The 19,023-nt window shown below is 47.6% G+C and overlaps 1 protein-coding gene and 1 long non-coding RNA gene across 2 annotated transcripts in view; one reads left to right on the plus strand and one right to left on the minus strand.

Annotated features, from left to right (window-relative positions):
• LOC122203719 lies at window positions 1-12,297 on the plus strand. The gene is made up of 3 exons (XR_006195315.1): window positions 1-328; window positions 2,210-2,336; window positions 12,208-12,297. It is a non-coding gene; the product is annotated as an uncharacterized LOC122203719 (long non-coding RNA).
• The window catches only part of LOC122203718 (BRI3 binding protein), a 24,928-nt gene continuing 17,496 nt past the window's right edge, over window positions 11,592-19,023 (minus strand). Inside the window, exon 3 of the mRNA XM_042910750.1 lies at window positions 11,592-13,289. Within this exon, the coding sequence (XP_042766684.1) occupies window positions 12,868-13,289 (422 nt within the window). The 3' untranslated portion in view covers window positions 11,592-12,867. The remainder of the gene's footprint in view (window positions 13,290-19,023) is intronic.

Consider the following 19,023-nt stretch of genomic DNA (forward strand, 5'->3'; position numbering starts at 1 on the left):
CCGGGCGAGTCCGTGGGGTCCGCCGGCTTGTCTCCCCTCCGGCCCGCAAGTGGCCCCCGACTCACAGCCTCCGGCTCCGCTGCCGTGGGGCCGACGGGAGATTCGCGTGCGAAGCGTCTGGCACACGTTTATGTTCGCATGGCCGTATTCTGATGTGTGTGCTGGGGCGCCAGCCTGCGAGACTCGGGCACGTGGGGGATCGGAGGGAACCGGACCAAATCTATGGGGAAAGGCGAACCAAATCCTCGGATAACTCACGTGCCTAATACTCGCTTGCACTCTAAATGCTTCTTTTAAATGCTCGCATTCGCTCAGGCAAAGCTTTCAGGTAACGCCAATTATTTCAATATGTACAGTGTTGCAATCAGTACACAGTGCCTTGCTTTGTGCAAACGCAGAGGAAAATTTCAGGACTTCTCAAAGGTTTTAATTCACTGCACACTTAACCTCAGAGGGTGTAGGGTTCAAGTTGTCAAGTTGGGTGATGGGTATGGTGAACCCCCAGAACTGTGGGTGCAATCTCTCAAAACTATGGAGAGAGAGAGATCATCATTCTTAGAGTCTCTTGAGTTCTGAACGTCTCACTTGAAACATTTGTAAGGGTGGGAGCCAGAGCCAAGTGAAATAAATATTAAGAAGTATCTAACTACGACTGGAAACCCTAAAATAGAACGGGAGAGGAATGGGACGCTCCAATCAGATAACCCTAGAAATGAAAATGTAATTGAACCTGCGGTTCAATCACAACCTTCAGGTTGTGGATAGGCCGCATAAATGCTACATTTCCTTTGACGTCACTTTCTCCATTCTATTCACCCAGATGTTTTCTCAACATACAGCCGTGTCTAGAGTAATAGGTACAGTTCATGTATGAATTCTCAGCTGTCAAAAAACAGCTCTATTAAGATTTTTTTTAGTCTTTTTATTTTTTAATTTTTGTTTTGTTTTAGAGAGAAAGAGTGCGAGCGGGGGAGGGGCAGAGGTAGAGAGAGAGAATCCCAAGCAGGTTCCATCCTCAGCGTGGAGCCTGACCCAGGGCTTGATCCCACTAGCCTGGGATCATGACCTGAGCTGCAATCAAGAGTCTGGCCCTCAACCAATGGAGCCACTCAGACGCCCCTTAAATTTTTATTTTTAAGTAATCTTTCCTCCCAATGTGGGGCTCGAACTTAACCCTGAGATCAAAAGTGGCATGCTCCACTGACTGAGGCAGCCAGGTGCCCCCCAAACCAACTCTTTTTAATGATGGTATTATTTTCCCACGATCCCTATCAATGGAGATCTGCAATTGATGAAGTTTTGGGGTGATGGCGGGGTGGTCTGGAGACAATGGCCAGGAAAGAATTCTTGAAGATGTGTTTGGTGCAAAAACAAATGATTTCATGATTTTATGAAAGCACGGGGACAGGACCCGCGGGCAGGAAGAGCTGCACTGGGGTCGTGACAGGAACTGATTATATATCCTCTTGTTGGTAGGGGGTCAGGCATAGAGTAAGTCTCTAAGGAATTTTGGAAGCAAGGTTTCCAGGACCTTGAGGGACCAGCTGTTGCTACACAAATGCCAATGATTGTCGTTTAGTAAAACCTCAGTCACGAGACACTTCCGATGTGTATCAGGGGCCATGAGCTTGGAGGATGATTGCCCGCGTATGTCTTGGGGCCATTGAGATAAAGGAAGTTTCCAAAGGACTTTTTATCCCTGAGAGTAGACTTACCGGATCCTGGGGGGTCAGGACGATGTTAAGCCAAGATTCTCCTTTGCCCCCAGCAAGGCGTCCTCATCAGGACGGCTGAGCTCCCAGAGGGAGGTCAGTCTGCCGGTTTCCAGGACTCGTCAGTGGGCTGCAGGCCGTAAGGGGATGTAATTTCTCATTTGCCTTAGTTTCCCACATCACCATGGCCGGGACGTACCCCCCTTCCCTTTGTCCTTGGGTAGCCAGGAGTGTCTGAGGAACATCACACACGTCCCACCTGGGGGCGGGGGGCTGTTAGCCTGCACTTTGCCCTCAGCCCACCCCACACTCCCTCATCCCAATCATTGAACTAAAACACTTTGAGAAAAACTTTGACACAGGAAAAAATAAAAAAAAAAAAGAGAGAGAGTTCAGAATTCATTCTCATAATGTAGGTAAATTGCAGGTAACATCTTAGCACTGGCGATGAAAACGTCATGTCGGCACTGATGGGAGTTTCTCTGACTTTTATCTAGGCTGGAAGCCGGTGTGATTCTTTCTTTAGGCTCCACAGTCTCACTCCAACTGGTTTGACTGTTTGGATGCGGAGCAGACATTGTATCATGAGCTAACCACTTCGTAACTGTTTCCTTTGCTAATTCCGTGAGTATCCAGTTCCGTGGGCCATAATTTACAGTTTCCCAAGGAGTATGTTTTATGATTTAATCAAGTTCCAGTCGACTCAATAGCAGACTTCCAATACTGAAGTGTGGATTTAAGAACGAAAATGTAATTCAGCAGTGATCGGGAGTAAGTATTGGACGTTACGGTTTTAGAGACGGTGAGGATACATGTCGTAGCTGGCTGAGAGCGAATAGGGCCACACACCTTTGCCGCAAGACAGACAAAATCTTTCTGAAGGGTAGCCCAAATCCCTAGGCCGGAAGGAAATTGCCCCCCCTTAAGGAGCCATAGGATTGAATACCAGCTAGGACAAAGAATGTGTTTGGAAAACAAAAGACAGGGGCACCCGGGTGGCTCAGTCGGTGAAGCATCCGGCTTCAGCTCAGGTCACGATCTCGCGGTCTGTGAGTTCGAGCCCCGCGTTGGGCTCTGGGCTGACGGTTCAGAGCCTGGAGCCTGCTTCCGATTCTGTCTCCCTCTGCCCCTCCCCCGTTCATGCTCTGTCTCTCTCTGTCTCAAAAATAAAATAAACATTAAAAGAAAAAGACAAAACGAGCTTATCCATTAGACTAATGCCCATTTTCATTCAGTCGCCACAACCTTGGTTTTAAATTTTCAACACCAATGGAAAGATGGAATGAAATTCGCAGCCCAGTTCCTAGGCAAAAAGCTAGAGGCAAAACTGATTGCTTAATGTCATATTGTATATACCGTGTTACATTGTATAATGTTACTTTGTGTTATAAGTTATACTGGGTCATTTGTACAATAATGCCGTACTGTTATTACATAATAATGCTATGTTGTCTTATCACATAATCATGTTATACGATGATGTTAGGTTGTATCATTATATAATAATGTTATATTGTGCCATGTTGTGTAATTAGGTTCTGCGATATTATATGTTACATTGTGTTGTATAATGATGTTATATAGCATCATATTTGCGCCGAGTACAACAACTTGCATCAAAGTCATAGAAACACGGGGCCCCTGGTGGCTCAGTGGGTTGGGCGTCCGACTTCAGCTCAGGTCATGATCTCACAGCTCATGAGTTCAAGCCCCGCGTCGGGCTCTGTGCCAACAACTCAGAGCCCAGAGCCTGCTTCAGATTCTGTGTCTCCCTCTCTCTCTGCCCCTCCCCTGCTCATGCTCTGTCCCTCTCTGTCTCAGAAATAACTATAAAAAACATCAAAAAAAAAAAAAGTCATAGAAACACATGGGGACTTAGGCTAAGTCAGTCAATTTAGGAAGTGTGGCTGTTGGTCAATACGGAAACAGTTAAATAAATTATGGCCTATCCACAAAATGGCCTTTCATAGCCACAGAATGGGGCAGCTGGCTCAGCTATATGCACACAAATACCAGGTTCCAGAAAAGCGCAGACAATATGCTGTGATTTGTGTTAAAGAATGGTGTATTTATATATCCTCGTGCAGTCACTGACTACCCCTAGCAGGAGTCACAAGAAACTGGTCACAGGGGTCCCCTTAGGGGAGGAAACCGCGGTGGTGGGGAGATGGGGCAGGGGCGAGGTTTGGTGTTCACCAAACAGAGAGACGGCTGTCATCCATGAACCAGGAAACGGGGCCTGGGCTGAGAGGCTGACAGCAACGGGCCTGATGCGGGACTCAGACCCATGAACCGCGAGATCACGACCTGAGCCTAAGTCAGATGCCCAACCGACTGAGCCACCCAGGCGCCCCAGAAAACGGGAACATCTAGCGAGAAGAGTGGCAGTGTTCCACACACCTCCTAATCTGTAATATCTGACTTAAGGACCACTGGGTTCCTCCTGCCCGTGTCGCCGTTCATCAGTTGTGATGTCGTATCTCATAGTCTCTGGAAAAACCCCGTTGCACAGTCGTGAAAGAATAAAGTGGAGAATGCAAACGACTAATTATTAATAGTATTTTATGTAGCTGGAGGAACCCAGACCACAACGTGAGAGCCACAGGACTATCCAAATGAATGAAGAACATTTCTAAGCCTCCAAGGGTTCCTTCATGCAAAAAAAAAAAAAAAAAAAAAAATTATATAGATGTATCTTTATATATGCATGTGGGGGTAACATTCAAATAATTGTACACAATTCACACAGGGTGTTCTAAGCAATACGGGGAAAGGATCTGAACACAAAGGAAGGTAATTTTGCAGTCTTTTTTTTTTTTTTAGTTTATTTATTTTTGAGAGAGAGAGACAGACAGACTGAGCGCAAGCAGGGGAGGGGCAGAGAGAGACACACACACAGAATCTGAAGCAGGCTCCAGGCTCCGAGCTGTCAGCACAGAGCCCGACGCGGGGCTCAAACTCATAAATTACGAGATCGTGACCTGAGCTGAAGTCCGACACTTAAGCAACTGAGCCACTCAGGCGCCCCAAGATAGCAAGATTCTTAATTAATTGTTTATAATGTTTATTTTTGAGAGAGAGAGAGGGAGAGAACGCACGCTGGGGAGGGACAGAGAGAGAGGGAGACACAGAATCCGAAGCAGGCTCCAAACTCTAAGCCATCAGCACAGAGCCCAATGCAAGGCTCAATGTCACAAACTGCGAATCATGACCTGAGTTGACGTCGGTCACTTAACCACTGTGCCACCCAGGCGCCCCATAAGGCTTAACTTTTTTAAACCTCAATAAGCCGTAAAACAAATATTATTTATCCTTGTTCCCGGCCGTCACCCTTTGGAATAGAAAAGGTGGTTATTTCAGTTTTTTGATTGCCAGGCTTTGTAGTCATTATCTCATTAGGGTCGCCAATAGCTCTGTTGATACAGGTTCAAAAAATAATAATAATAATAAAAATACCCATGAGAGGTACAGCTTCCCAGCAGGGAGATCCCAAAGCAGGTGACGGGACTTCTGACGCAAGGGACATAGCCTGCAAGGCTGGGCGCCCACCCAGGTTCCCCGAGCTGTAAGCATTTGACCTTGGGAGATGTTCTTTAACTTCTCCGAGCCTAGGTGTTCTCGTTTTATTACCCACATAATCCCTTCTTAGCAGAGTGGCTGTGTAATTCCAACAAGCTGGGGCAGGTACAGGGGAGCTGACCCACAGAAGGCTCTTAGCTCACACTGATGGCTGTCATTTATGGGGGCTTACGGCCACCGCCCCTCCCTCATCACCTCCCACGTCAACCTGCGGCGCTCTTGGTCCTGAAAACTCATCTAAAGGAAAATTGTTTCTCTGCTCTCAACGCTCTGACAGCAAACAGTTTTCCCTCTCACTAAGCAATTCTGAGACCAGTTACCCAGAACCAGTGCAGACCCCACAGGTTAAGAGCTGAGTCCCACGAAACCATCCCCGGCCTTCAGATGTCAATCCCAAGTTCGCCCCCCCACCCAGGGTTGCCCTCACTTCTGTCCGACTTGGTGACAAATCAGGTTCATGACTGCCTCCTTGGAGTCAATAAATTGCTAGAATCAGGCTCACCGAACTCAGGGAAACACTATTTACTATTACTGGTTGACTATGCTTTAATTAGTGATGGCCAGCTTCCAGGGTGCCTGGGTGGCTCCATTGGTTAAGCGTCTGGCTCTTGATTTCAGCTCAGGTCATGATCTCGCCGTTTGTGGGTTCAAGCCCCGCGTCGGGCTCTGTGCTGACAGCTTGGAGCCTGCTTGGGATTCTGTGTCTCCCTCTCTCTGCCCCTCTCCTGCTCACACTGTCTCTCTCTCTCTCCCAAAAATAAATAAACATTAAAAAAAATTAAAAAAAAAAAAAAAAGAAAATACCACCCATACGAAGTGTCAGTGGGGTCGTGGAGGAACTGGGGTTCTCATACAGAGCTGGTGAAAGCGTGGGTACAACCACCTCAGAAAACACTTTTTCGGGAAACTAAACGTACGCCTGTTACACGATCTAGCCGTTGCACTCCCAAGTATTCACGTAAGACAAACGAAACACAATGTGGATACAAAGATCTGTGCCTACGTGTGGCTTTATTTGTAAGAGCCCCAGACTGGGAACAGCCCCAACCCGCCGGCAGGTGGATGCATACGCAAAGGGAGGTATATTCAGGCAGTGGGACCACGACCCGGCAACAGAAAGGAGGGAGCTACGGACACACCCAACCTGGGTGAATTTCAGCATAATTACGCCGAGCCCAACGGAACGGTAGAAAAGCAAGCACACGCTGTTTGATTCCGTTTGTGTGAAATGCTAGAAAACGCAGGCTAATGTGTAGGGACAGAGTACAGATGAGAGGTTGCCTGGAAGCAGGAGAGCAGGGAGGTCAAGAGGCCGGCACACTGAGGGTTTGGGAAGCGGCCAATGTGTTCCCCGTCCACCTGAAACACGCATGGTTCACCGTATGTCAGTTATACTTCGGGAAAGCTGGTGTTAAAAATGAAACAAGCGGGGGGCACCTGGGTGACCGGGTTGGTTGAGCGTCCGACTTTGGCTCAGGTCGTGATCTCGCGGTTTGTGGGTTCAAGCCCCGTGTCGGGCTCTGTGCTGACAGCTCGGAGCCTGGAGCCTGCTTGGGATTCTGTGTCTCCCTCTCTCTGCCCTTCCCCAGCTTGTGTGCACTCGCTCTCTCTCTCTCGAAATAAATAAACATTAAACAATTAAAAAAATATTTTTAAAAAAAAGCGGCCAACAGCACAGCTCAGTCCGGACTGGGGACAGGTGCCGAGGTGCCCATGCACCACGTAGCTGCCCTGGGTGTTAGGTAAACCACCTGCTGGCTGGAAGCAGCTGGTGGCTTTGGCAGAGAGGGCAGCGAAAGCGAAGACGGTAAATGGAGGCTGGGTCGGGGGCAGGGACGTGTATTTGTGCCCTCTGCTCTGTCAGTCACACTGCTCAGCCTGGTGCAGCCTCACCGGGCGAGGCCTCACTCCCATTTCGTTTAACACTTTCTTGGTCCCGGGACCTGCTTCCACCCTCCTTTTCCACCTGCTGTTTTTCACCGAGATGTTTTTTTTTTTTTGTTTTTTTTTAATGTGCTCTCACAAAATGATTAATGGCTTATATTTAATTCACTCAAAGGGACAAGGCTTTCCTGTCTCAGCGTGGTTCCTATTTTCTGACCCGACGCGGCTGTTGTGGCTAACTTGCTGTTCTGTCCCCCGGTCACCCAGGTGGCCTCCAAATAACTCACACGCCCAGGAGCAGTACTTTTGGGTCATAAGTGTGTTTCATCGGACTCTTCTGATGTTACATTTGCTCCTGAATATTTGCTAAGGAAATAATTTTTAGCACCCAGGAGAGCATCTCAGTTCGGGGTGGGGGGGAAGGGTCTACATGTGTTGCAAAACCCTCCTGGGGTTGCCCCAATTAGCAAATAAAAATAGTTTTCCTGGTTAAATTTGAAATATACGTTTTTTGTATATGTATATTCCTGGGTGGCTCAGGTGGTTAAGCGTCCGACTTCGGCTCAGGTCATGATCTCATGGCTCATGGGTTCGAGCCCCGCATCGGGCTCTGTGCTGACAGCTCAGAGCCTGGAGCCTGCTTCTGAGTTTGTGTCTTCCTCTCTCTCTCTGCCCCTCCCCAACTCATGCCTTGTCTCTCTCTCTCTCTCTCTCTCAAAAATAAATAAACATTAAAAAATTTTTTTAGTATATATATATCCCATACAGTGATTGGGATATATGTATACTTAAAAAGTATTTGTTGTTTATCTGAAACTCAAATTTAACTGGGCATCCCATGTTTTATCTGGTGGCCCTACCTACCTCCAACACGTTAAGATTATTTGATTTCCCAGACCGGGGAACAGAATCACAGAATCAACCAACACAAAGTCGGGGAAATTCCACAAATGCTCGGTTAGGAGTGATGACATATATTTAGGAAGCCCGTACAACGAAATTACAATAAACGTTTATTGAGCCGCAATTTTCACAATATTTTCATTCTGTTCTGAAATCGGTCTACAAATATCTCTACAGAACACTAAAGCCAGTGATTTAATAAATAAGAGGAATGTATTTAGCATTTTGCAAATAAAAGAAGCCTTATACATTCAGATCTCCATTTGACACGCACAGAGTCAGTTTCCCAAGGCTTTAGGCAACTAAAATGCGCACACAGCACAGACACACACACACACCAGCGTATTCAAATCAGATGGGTTTAGATTAAGCGTGAAATCAAATGCTGCATAAAATTTATAACCAGATACACACACAGGATGAACTCAATCACGAACGCACTGTTCGATAATGGACACGGTTACCTCACTAGTATGATTCCCAGTTAAGAGGGAAATAAAGGATTGCTTCGCTGGATTTTAAGTGAGCACAAATCACCGTCACCATCACAAGAAATCAGTTGAATTGCACGGTACCCAGAGATTGAACACACATGCGAATGTTAAGCTGACACCACAATAAAACCTTGAAATCTGCGAAAAGACGTGGGGACATAGGGTCGATGACACCGTTAGCTGCCACAGGTTTCCCGTAAACGATGCAAATGACCATCAGCTTTTTATGCCACCACAGGGGAAAAAACTGGTCCTGCCGTGTCTCCTGCAAAAAACTCAGGACGCTGAACAAAGCCTGCTTCTCCCAGAGACTGTATATCATATCGACGGCTGTCCGTTACTCATTTTAAGGGTACTATGCTAGACCCTGCAAAAAATAGATAATTCTATCGCTCACCACTCACAAGTGAGGGGCAAAAAGTCCAAGACTCAAAGGACCGTAAACAAAACTTTGCGGAATGGAGATCTATTATCATTACTATTTTGATTTGGGGACGAGGGGGTGACACCTCAGGGCCTTAGGAATTCCTGCTAACACAAGCCAGCTGGATGGCCGGAGCTGGCTTTTGGGTTCAGTCGGGCAATTCGAACCCCGTCAGGGAGAAGTTACCAGACGTCCTTCACCTAAAGCATCTTGGGGAGTACCAGGAAGCACAGAAATGAAACGGTTCAGAATTTCCGCTAACGACAAGGCGTATTAACCGTGTTTTTGATGCGTTGGCTTTGGCGTGTTTTTCCTAAGCTGTCCGTGAGGCCGCTGAATCGGAGGCAGACCGGCAATCAAGGTGGTTTACGCCTTCCCCCCCCCGAGCCAGCCCTCACGGGCGTGCAAAGTCACATCACAACCCTCCCGACCACTGCCCCCCAACCTGCACGTCCGCGCCTGGCACCCGGTAGGGCATGTTCAAACCCGTTGCTTCCTCCCACCGCGGTGACGGAGTCCAGACACACACCCACTCCGCGTCCCGACCCCGTGTGAGGCTTCGCGAGGCCCTGCAAGGCATGCTGCGGCCAGGTGCTTTAGGGAACCGTGCCGAGAACCTTCTCTCAATGGGATTGGCCCCCGTGCTGTCACCCAGGTCACCTTCGTAAATGAAGACCCCGGCACAATTCACAAGAGCAGCTTTCAAGAAATTCTGTTGCTGCGTTTTGCCCCCAGAAGTGATGTGGGTTATCACGGAAACATGAGGCCAAGACTCCCCCCCCCCCCCCCCCCCGGAAGCCAGGGGATGCTGATCTTGACCGGTACGGGGAATGCCTTTGTGGAGGGCTGACGTACCACGAAGCGTCTTCGCCAGCACGTCAGGGAACAGGTCCCTCTGGACACAGACCCCAGAAGATCCACTCAAGTCCAGCAATTTTGAGATGGCCGGTCCTTCTCCTTTTCTGTCCTTGGCGTTGGTTGTTACTGAGGCACTGGAAAATAAAAACTAGTCGAGTTTAAGATCTCTAGAAAACAGAGTCTTAATTCGAACCCATCCACGGTCGTTTCTGTCAGGGTTTTCTAGATCACACTGAATATGAAGTGTCGCGCTAATAGGTCCTACAACCCGGAAGACATTAAAAAAAGGTTTCTCTTCCAGGTATGAGATGTGGTACAAAAATACATTTTTTTTTTCCCATGTACAAAAGAGAGAAAAAAGAAAGACACGGGGAGTAGTGGGAAAGGCCAAGTACCCTAACAAGCTTCCGTGGAGCGGAGAGAGAGGAAACGAAATCCCCAACTATTCGGGGTTAAGACGAGGCCCCAAAACAAAAGTCAAATGGATGCGTTAAAGAGCAGGCGTTGTTCAGACCGAACGTCCACGGTTTCGACCAGAATTCCAAAGAATGTTCTGCCCTGAAGTGATGCTCCTTTTTTTTTTTTTTTTTTTTTTTTCAACGTTTTTTATTTATTTTTGGGACAGAGAGAGAGCATGAACGGGGGAGGGTCAGAGAGAGAGGGAGACACAGAATCGGAAACAGGCTCCAGGCTCCGAGCCATCAGCCCAGAGCCTGACGCGGGGCTCGAACTCACGGACCGTGAGATCATGACCTGGCTGAAGTCGGACGCTTAACCGACTGCGCCACCCAGGCGCCCCGTGATGCTCCTTTTTAACTGTAGGTGCTTTCATTACAAATAAAGCCATCTTTCATCGCAGTGCATGAAACTGCAAGGTTGGGCTCAGAGAGCCCAACCCTTGGCTAATGGGGTGGAAACAGCGCATGTGACCAACAGCGATTTCTACCTGCTGCTTACGGCCTCCGCGCGCCAGTGCCCAGGTGCACGCGCCTCCCTTGGTTTACCGGAAGTGAAAACGGTTTGACCCCAACACAGCACGGTGCCTTTCAGGGTTCGCGGGGGAAGGCGGCCGGGGGAACAGAGGGGATATTCCAGTGACAGTTTAGGACTTACAAGCTGTGTGCAGAGAACGCCAGTTCTGCCCTGGCCAGCACGAGCAAAGCAATGCTTTGGGATCTCAACACGCCCGATGCACGAGAGCCAAACGCACAAGAGGAAGGCAGGCCGGGATGGCCTCCCCGGGGCTATTTCTTATACCCCTTGTGCTAAAAGAGATTTGCCTCCAAGATTCTGACTGCAACGGCTTCGGGCTCCAAATGCCCCTGGAGAAAGGTTTGCCCCGGGGCAGACCTCGGAAAACACGTATGCGTTTCAGAAAGCGAACCGAATGCTGCAAAGGTTGGGTCCCGTTACGTGCACCTCACACAGAGAGGTTTCGTAAACATTCTCAGAAACATCCGCTCCGGTTTTCCGGATACTTGCATCCAGCAGTAAAACTTCACGGAAACCGCACAGGAGTTAGCAGACAGCTGAGTGTTTCTCCGGCACGATGGGTGGACCGTGGAGTCTTGGTTCTACCTGATCCAACTGGGGGTGGGGGGGTCTCTGCAAATCTGCGTACAGAGGCTCTGTCGGGGGGCCGCCGGGGCACGTAGGTGGGCAGGGAAGGATTGTGGCAGCCAGACCTCCCTTTCCTTGTTCATGTGTTGCCTGATGCTTACCAACAGGCCTGGGGGGGGGTGGGGGGGCTACACTGGGCCGCGTGCATCGACCCCTGATCCAGCCTCGCAAGGCGCCCCTGTCGAGGACCCCCATCGCTGTCTGCCCGGTATGTCCCTCTCTGCCCCTAGGCACCGCCGAAAATGAGGGCACCACAGACTTCACACAGAAAGCACATAACACGTGTGTCGTAAAAATTTCAGGAAAAATAATTCGGATCTTCTCCAAGGCGTGTTTATTGCTGCTTACTGCTCCTGAGAATGCCTGATAAGCAGCAAGAGACTTGAAAATGTTATTAGCTGCTAGAGTTTGTTTTAATTCCGAGGTCCTGAGTCAACCCACACTACAGTGACACAAATAAAAACCCTTGAGAGCGTACCTTTTCTCTACAGGTCTAGCTGGCAAATGGTGATACCGGGGCATCAGATAGACTCCGGACAGGGGGAGTTTTGGCACTCACCCAGGTAGCTCTCGGCATCGAACTCCAAAGACATTTCTTTGCTTGGTCCTTGGATCTTCCCTTACAAAACGCGGAGGTTAAAATACATCAAAGTTCAGAAAGGGAAAACAAAAACAAAAACAAAAACAAACGATCTCAGGGTTGCTATGAATAACGATCTCTTTCTCCATTTAGAAATATAATTGACGGGGGCCTGGCTGGGGTCACGAGGACCCAGAAGATGTTTAGTTTCGTCCTGGACCCCAACCACCCACATCCAGAAACAACGACATCTATCAGCTAAGTCACCGTCAACCAAAATGACATAAAACGAAGTTCACGGTTTTGGAACATGAGAAGAACGCACACAGACCTCACCCACCAATCCCTATGCCGTGACAACAAACAGTGACACTGGAACTCTTCGTCTAAAATGTCCGATTAGCATATTCTTCCCCTCAGTGTAAAGTTTTATTAAACTTGACTCGATCTGCCTTTATTAAAAAACCTTACAAAAGATGTATTTAAGTGCTTGAAAAAATTAACTTTATGCACTATGCACAGATAAACTCTTACCATACAGCTAATATGGTTATATCCTTTGTTTTAAAAAATATCTCTTCCCCCACTAACGACCCTCGGCGGGTAGTTCCGCATACACGATCCTGTCATTCCTCTGGGAACGTGTCCTAGGGGTTGACACGTGGCCGGAAATACCCTCGCAAAGCGCCCCCGGTTCCTGCTCGGGAATGTTTATTAGGACTGCTTGGGGTTTGCTGTTCTTTTCTTCCTTCTTCTTTTTTGCTTCCTGAGGCAGGGCGCTGGTACGGGGGGACCCGGCCGGCCGGCTGATTGTCACTTGCCGTTGGTGCGGTCGAGACTCTCCAGCACTTTGTTGAGGCGGATGTTGAGCAGTCTGACCTGGTTCTCTAGGTGCTCCAGCTTCTCCTCCACGCTGGGGCCACTGGGGCTGCTGCGCCAGTAGAAGCCCATGGGCCCGGTCATGAAGTAGATGGCCACCACGAAGCACAGGGGCAGGACTGCGTTCTCCGGCTCCCCCTCGTACTTGTGCAGGACGTAGACGCAGGACATGGAAAACAGGATGACCCGGGCGATCCAGAAGAAGCGGCCGAACACCACGTGCAGGAGGCTGAAGGTGAAGCCCAGCGTCAGAGACAGGAACCAGTAGGCCAGGAGGACGACGCCCACCAGCAGGAGGGCGCGGGCCGGGCTGTTGGCCACCGAGGCCGGGCTGAAATACTGGGACAGGTTCGACACTGCGGAACAGAAAAGAGGGACAGCGGCGGGTCAGCACGAGCCGGGGGCTTCTCTGCAAGTGGGGCGCGGGGGTGCGCTGGGTCTCCGCCCTACGCGTGTAAAGTCCGCGGCCTCTTTATCCTTCACGCGAAGCCCTGGGGGAAGGCAGGGCACCCTCCGAGGCCACCCGCCGCATCCTGAGTTGAAAACACCTTTCGTGGCAGGGCAGAGCTTACAAGCCCGTCCTCTATCTCCTTCCTTCCTGTCTCCCATGGTAGCAAACGCCCAGGTGTAGGCTGGGTGCGTGGCTGCCTAGGAGGAAGGCGTTTCCAGCCTCCCTTGAAGCTCCGAGACTAAGCTCTGGTCAAGGAGATACTTTGTGGTGGCTTTGTGGGGTCTTTCCTAAAAGTAGCAGGAATGTGCCCTTTCTCTCTTCTTCTGCCTGCTGCGATGGAGATGCGATGGCGGGAGTGGGAGCGGCTATATTGGGCCATGAGGTAAGGGAAGTCACCTAAGCCATAAGACGGACGGTGCCTCGGTCCTGAGGCCCTCGTGCTGCAAAGCCACCTCCCTGCCTAACCACCTACCTGTGAACACTGACACAGCTTTATTGAGATATAACTGACAAAAAGCACTGTATAAGTTCAAGAGCATGACTCATTACATAGATTGTGAAATTATTAGCACAATAAATTTAATGAACATCCATCACCTCATATGGATACCAAAAAAAAAAAAAGAGAAAAAAAATGCTTTTTTTCTTGTCCTGAGAACTCTTAGGATCTACTACTCTCTTAATAACTTTCATATATACCATAGAGCAGAGTTAACTGCAGTCCTCACTTTCTAAATTACACCCCCGGTGCTTACTTATCTTATCACTAGAAATTTGTACCTTGACCCTCTTATTCCAGTTCCTGCACCCACTATCACCCACCTCTGACTACAAATCTGATCTCTTTTTCCATGAGTTGTTGTTGTTGCTGTTTTTTTTTTAACTTTATTTTTATTTTTGACAGAGAGAGACAGGCAGAGCATGAGTGGGGGAGGGGCAGAGGGAGAGGGAGACCCAGAATCCGAAGCAGGCTCCGGGCTCCGAGCTGTCAGCACAGAGCCTGACGCGGGGCTCGAACTCACGGACCGCGAGATCGTGACCTGAGCCGAAGTCGGACGCTCAACTGACTGAGCCCCCCAGGTGCCCCTGCTGGGTTTTTTTTTTTTTTAAGATTCTTCATATAAGTGAGATTATCAGGTATTTGTCTTTCTCTGACTTGTTTCACATGCCGTAATGCCCTCGAGGTCCATCCAAGTTGTCACAAATGGCAGGCAGGATTTCCTTCTCTTTTATGGCCGAATAACATTCCACGGTGTGTGTGTGTGTGTGTGTGTGTGTGTGTGTGTGTGTGTCACTTCTTCACTGCCTCAATTTACAATCCCACCACCAGTGCACAAGGAAGGGCTCCTTTCGGTCCGCGTCCTTGCCAGCATTTGTAAACTCTTGTCTTTTTGATAATGGTCATTCCAGCAGGTGCGAGATAATGTGTGGTTTCGAGTTGCATTTTCCCGATGAGTGATGTTGAACACCTTTTTATGTAACTGTTGGCTATCTGTTCTTTTGGGTTTTTAAAAAATGTTTACTTATTTATTTTGAGAGAGCATGCACACGAGTTGGGGGAGGGCCAGAAAGAGGAGAGAGAGAGGATCCCAAGCAGCCTCCACTCTGTCAGCACACAGCCCGACACGGAGCTCGGTCCCAACAACCGTGAGATCATAACCTGAGCCGAAATCAAGAGTTAACCTCCAGGTTAATCAGACTGTGGGTTTCTCGCTATTGAGTTGTAGGAGCTCTTTATAGATTTTGGTTATTAACCCCTTAATAGATACGTGGTTTACAAATAGTTTTTCCCATTCCATAGGTACTTTCTTTTTTTAAAAAAATTTTAAAAAATGTTTTTATTTATTTTCGAGACAGAAAGAGACAGAGTACAAGCGGGGGTGGGGGGCGCAGAGAGAGAGGGAGACACAGAATCCGAAGCAGGCTCCAGGCTCCGAGCTGTCAGCACAGAGCGCGACGCGGGGCTTGAACTCATGAACTGCGAGATCATGACCTGAGCCGAAGTCGGAAGCTCAACCGACTGAGCCACCCAGGCGCCCTGGTACTTTTCATTTTGTGATGGTTTCTTCTGCTGTGCAGAAGTTTCTGGGTTTGAGTAGTACTACTTGTTTATTTTTGCTTTTGGTGTCAAATCCAGCAAATCATTGCCAAGACTGATGTCAAAGAGCTTTATGGAGTTTTATGGTTTCTGGCCTTACATTTAATAAGTCTTTCATACATTTTGAGTTAATTTTTGTGAGTGGTATAAGGTAGGGGGCCTCGTTTCATTCTTTTACGCGTGCATATCCAGTTTTCCCAGCACCATATACTAAAGTGACCGTCTTTTCTCCATTGAGTATTCTTGGCTCCCTTGTCAAATTTTAGTTGACCACGTATCCCTGGGGTTTATTTCTGGGCTCTCAATTCTCTTCCATTGGTCTACGTGTCAGTTTTTATGCTGGCACTATAGTGTTTTGGTTACTGTTTTGGTTACTATTTTGGTTCCTAAGGCTTATAATACAACTTGAAATCAGGAGGTGTGGCGTTCTTTTCTCAGGATTCCTTTGGCTGTTCCTTTGGCTTCTGCAGTTTCATGTAAATTTTAGGATTTTTTTTCCCCACATCTGTAAAAAAAAGCCATTGGAACCTTGATAGGGATTGCACTGAATCTGCAGATGGCTTTGGGTAAATAACAGACATTTTGACATTAATTCTTCCAATCCATGAACATGGGATAATTTTCCATTTATTCACGCTGTCTCCGATGCCTTTCGTCGATGTCTTACGATTTATCTTTCACCTCCTTGATTAAGGTTATTCCTAAGTATTTTATTGTTTTTGATGCTATTGTAAATGGGATCATTTTATTTCTTTTTCAGATACATTCATCGTTAGGGTATAACAATACTGCTGATTTTTGTATGTTAATGTTGCACCCTGCAACTTTACTGAATTCATTGATCAGATCTAACAGTGTTTTCGTGGAGTCTCTAGGATTTTCTATGGATAAATCATGCCACCTGCAAACAGATAATTTTACGTCTTCTTTTCCAATTCTGATGGCTCTCGTGTTTTAAGAATAAACATTCTTCTCAAAGTCAACACTATGGGGCGCCTGGGTGGCTCAGTCAGTTAAGCGTCCGACTTCGGCTCAGTCCGTGATCTTGCAGTTCGTGAGTTCGAGCCCCACGTCGGGCTCTGTGCTGACAGCTGGGAGCCTGGAGCCTGCTTAGGATTCTGTTTCTCCCTCTCCCTCTGCTCCTCCCCCACTCATATTCTGTCTCTCAAATGTTAAAAATGTTAAAAACACAACAACAATGGGGCACCTGGGTGGCTCAGTCGGTTAAGCGTCCGACTTTGGCTCAGGTCATGATCTCACAGTTTATGAGTTCGGGCCCCACGTCGGGCTCTGTGCTGACAGCTCAGAGCCTGGAGCCTGCCTCAGATTCTGTGTCTCCCTCTCTCTCTGCCCCTCCCCTGCTCATGCTCTGTCTCTCAATAATAAATAAATGCTAAAAAAAAAAATTAAAACAACAACAACAAATTTCATTATGATTTTCTACTTAACTATACCTCATACTTCCAGGCTAATTTTTCTTAAACAAATTTTTTTTATAAATTATTTTTAATGTTTATTTATTATTGAGAGACAGAGAGACACAGAGTGTGAGCAGGGGAGGGGCAGAGAGAGAGAGGGAGACACACAGAATCTGAAGCAGGCTCCAGGCTCTGAGCTGTCAGCCCAGAGCCCGACACGGGGCTCGAACTCGTGAACTGCGAGATCATGACCTGAGCCGAAGTCAGTCGCCTGACCAACTGAGCCACCCAGGCGCCCCAAACATTTTCTTTTTTTAAGTAGTCTCAATTTTTCAGAGGGGTTTTGGGTTCACGGAAAAATTAAGCGAAAGATATAAATTAATTAATTAATTTATTTTTATTTATTTTTTTATTTTAGAGAGAGAGAGCATTGTGTGCAGGTGGAGGGGGAGGGGCAGAGAGAGAGAGAGAGAGAGAGAGAGAGCGAGAATCTTAGACAAGCTCCATACTCAGCATGGGGTCCGACTTAGGGCTTGATCCCAGACCCTGGGATCATGACCTGAGTCAAATTCACGAGTTGTACCCTTAACCAACTGAGCCCCCCAGGCGCCCCAATATAAATTAATTTTTAAACATTGTTATTATTAATTCGTTTAGAAATAGCAATGAACCCAGGGAAGTGGGTGGGGGGTGGGCTAAATGGGTGATTGGTACTAAGGAGGGTACTTGGTTTTTGTTTTTGTTTTTAATTTTTTTTCAATGTTTATTTATTTTTGACAGAGAGAGAGAGAGACAGAGCGTGAGTGGGGGAGGGGCAGAAGAGAGGGAGACACAGAATCCGAAGCAGCTCCAGGCTCCAAGCTGTCAGCACAGAGCCCGACACAGGGCTTGAACTCACAGACCGCGAGATCCTGACCTGAGCCGAAGTCGGTGGCTCAACCGACTGAGCCACCCAGGCGTCCCAGGAGGGTACTTGTTATAATGAGCACTGGGTATAATACGTGATGAATCACTAAATTCTACTCCCGAAACCAGTATTACAGACTATATGTTAACTAACTAGAATTTAAATAAAAATTTGGAAAAAAAATAACAAGGGACCCATTACAGGCTAACACAAATAATATATTTTTCGAGAAGAATAACTGATCTCCAAAACAGAACCAAAAAATCCCGATGATGGAAACAGTGAGATGTTCTGCATTTTTACAACTCTTGTGTTGGTTTTTTTTTTTTTTTTTTTAATATCTGGGCTGTTAGGAGAGAGCTTGATCCTCATATCTGGTTTTGAATTCACAGAAACAGAATGTCAGCCACAAACGTGGGCCACGGATAGATTTTAAACATTTCTTGGGGCGCCTGGCTGGCTCAGTCCATAGAGTATGCAACTCTTGATCTTGGGGCTGTGAGTTTGAGCCCTGTGTTGGGTGTAGAGATTACTTAAGAATAAAATCTTTGTTTTATTTTATTTTTAAAGTTCATTTATTTATTTTGAGAGAGACAGCGAGCACAGGTCGGGGACGGTCAGAGAGAAGGAGAGACAGAATCCCAAGCCGACGTCACACCATCAGCACAGAGCTTGATGCGGGGCTCGAACTCACGAACAGTGAGATCATGACCTGAGCCGAAGTCAGACGCTTAACTGACTGAGCCACCCAGGCACACTTAAAATACCTACTTTAAATAAATAAATGAATGATTAACAAAACAAACAAATATTTCTAGTAGCCACATTAAAAAGGGCAAAAAAGAAATAGGCAAAATTAACATTAAGACATTTAGCCCAACAGGGGCGCCTGGGTGGCTCAGTTGGTTAAGTGTCTGACTCTTGATTTCGACTCAGGTCACGATCTCACAGTTGGTGGCTTTGAGCCCCGGCATGGGGCTTTCTGCTGTCAGCGAGGAGCCTGCTTGGGATTCTGCCTCTCCTCTCTCTCTGCCCCTCCCCCACTTACATGCACACTTGGTGTGATCTCTCTCTCTCTCTCTCTCAAAATAAATGAATAAACTTAAAAAAAAAAAAAGATATTTAGCCCAACATATGCAACATATTATCAACGTGGAATTGATACATTGAAGGATCCCTTGAATGCCTGGCCTCACACAGGTTGCTGGAGAAGGGG

The sequence above is a fragment of the Panthera leo genome, chromosome D3 (assembly GCF_018350215.1).
Source record: "Panthera leo isolate Ple1 chromosome D3, P.leo_Ple1_pat1.1, whole genome shotgun sequence".
Taxonomy (NCBI): Eukaryota; Metazoa; Chordata; class Mammalia; order Carnivora; family Felidae; genus Panthera; species Panthera leo.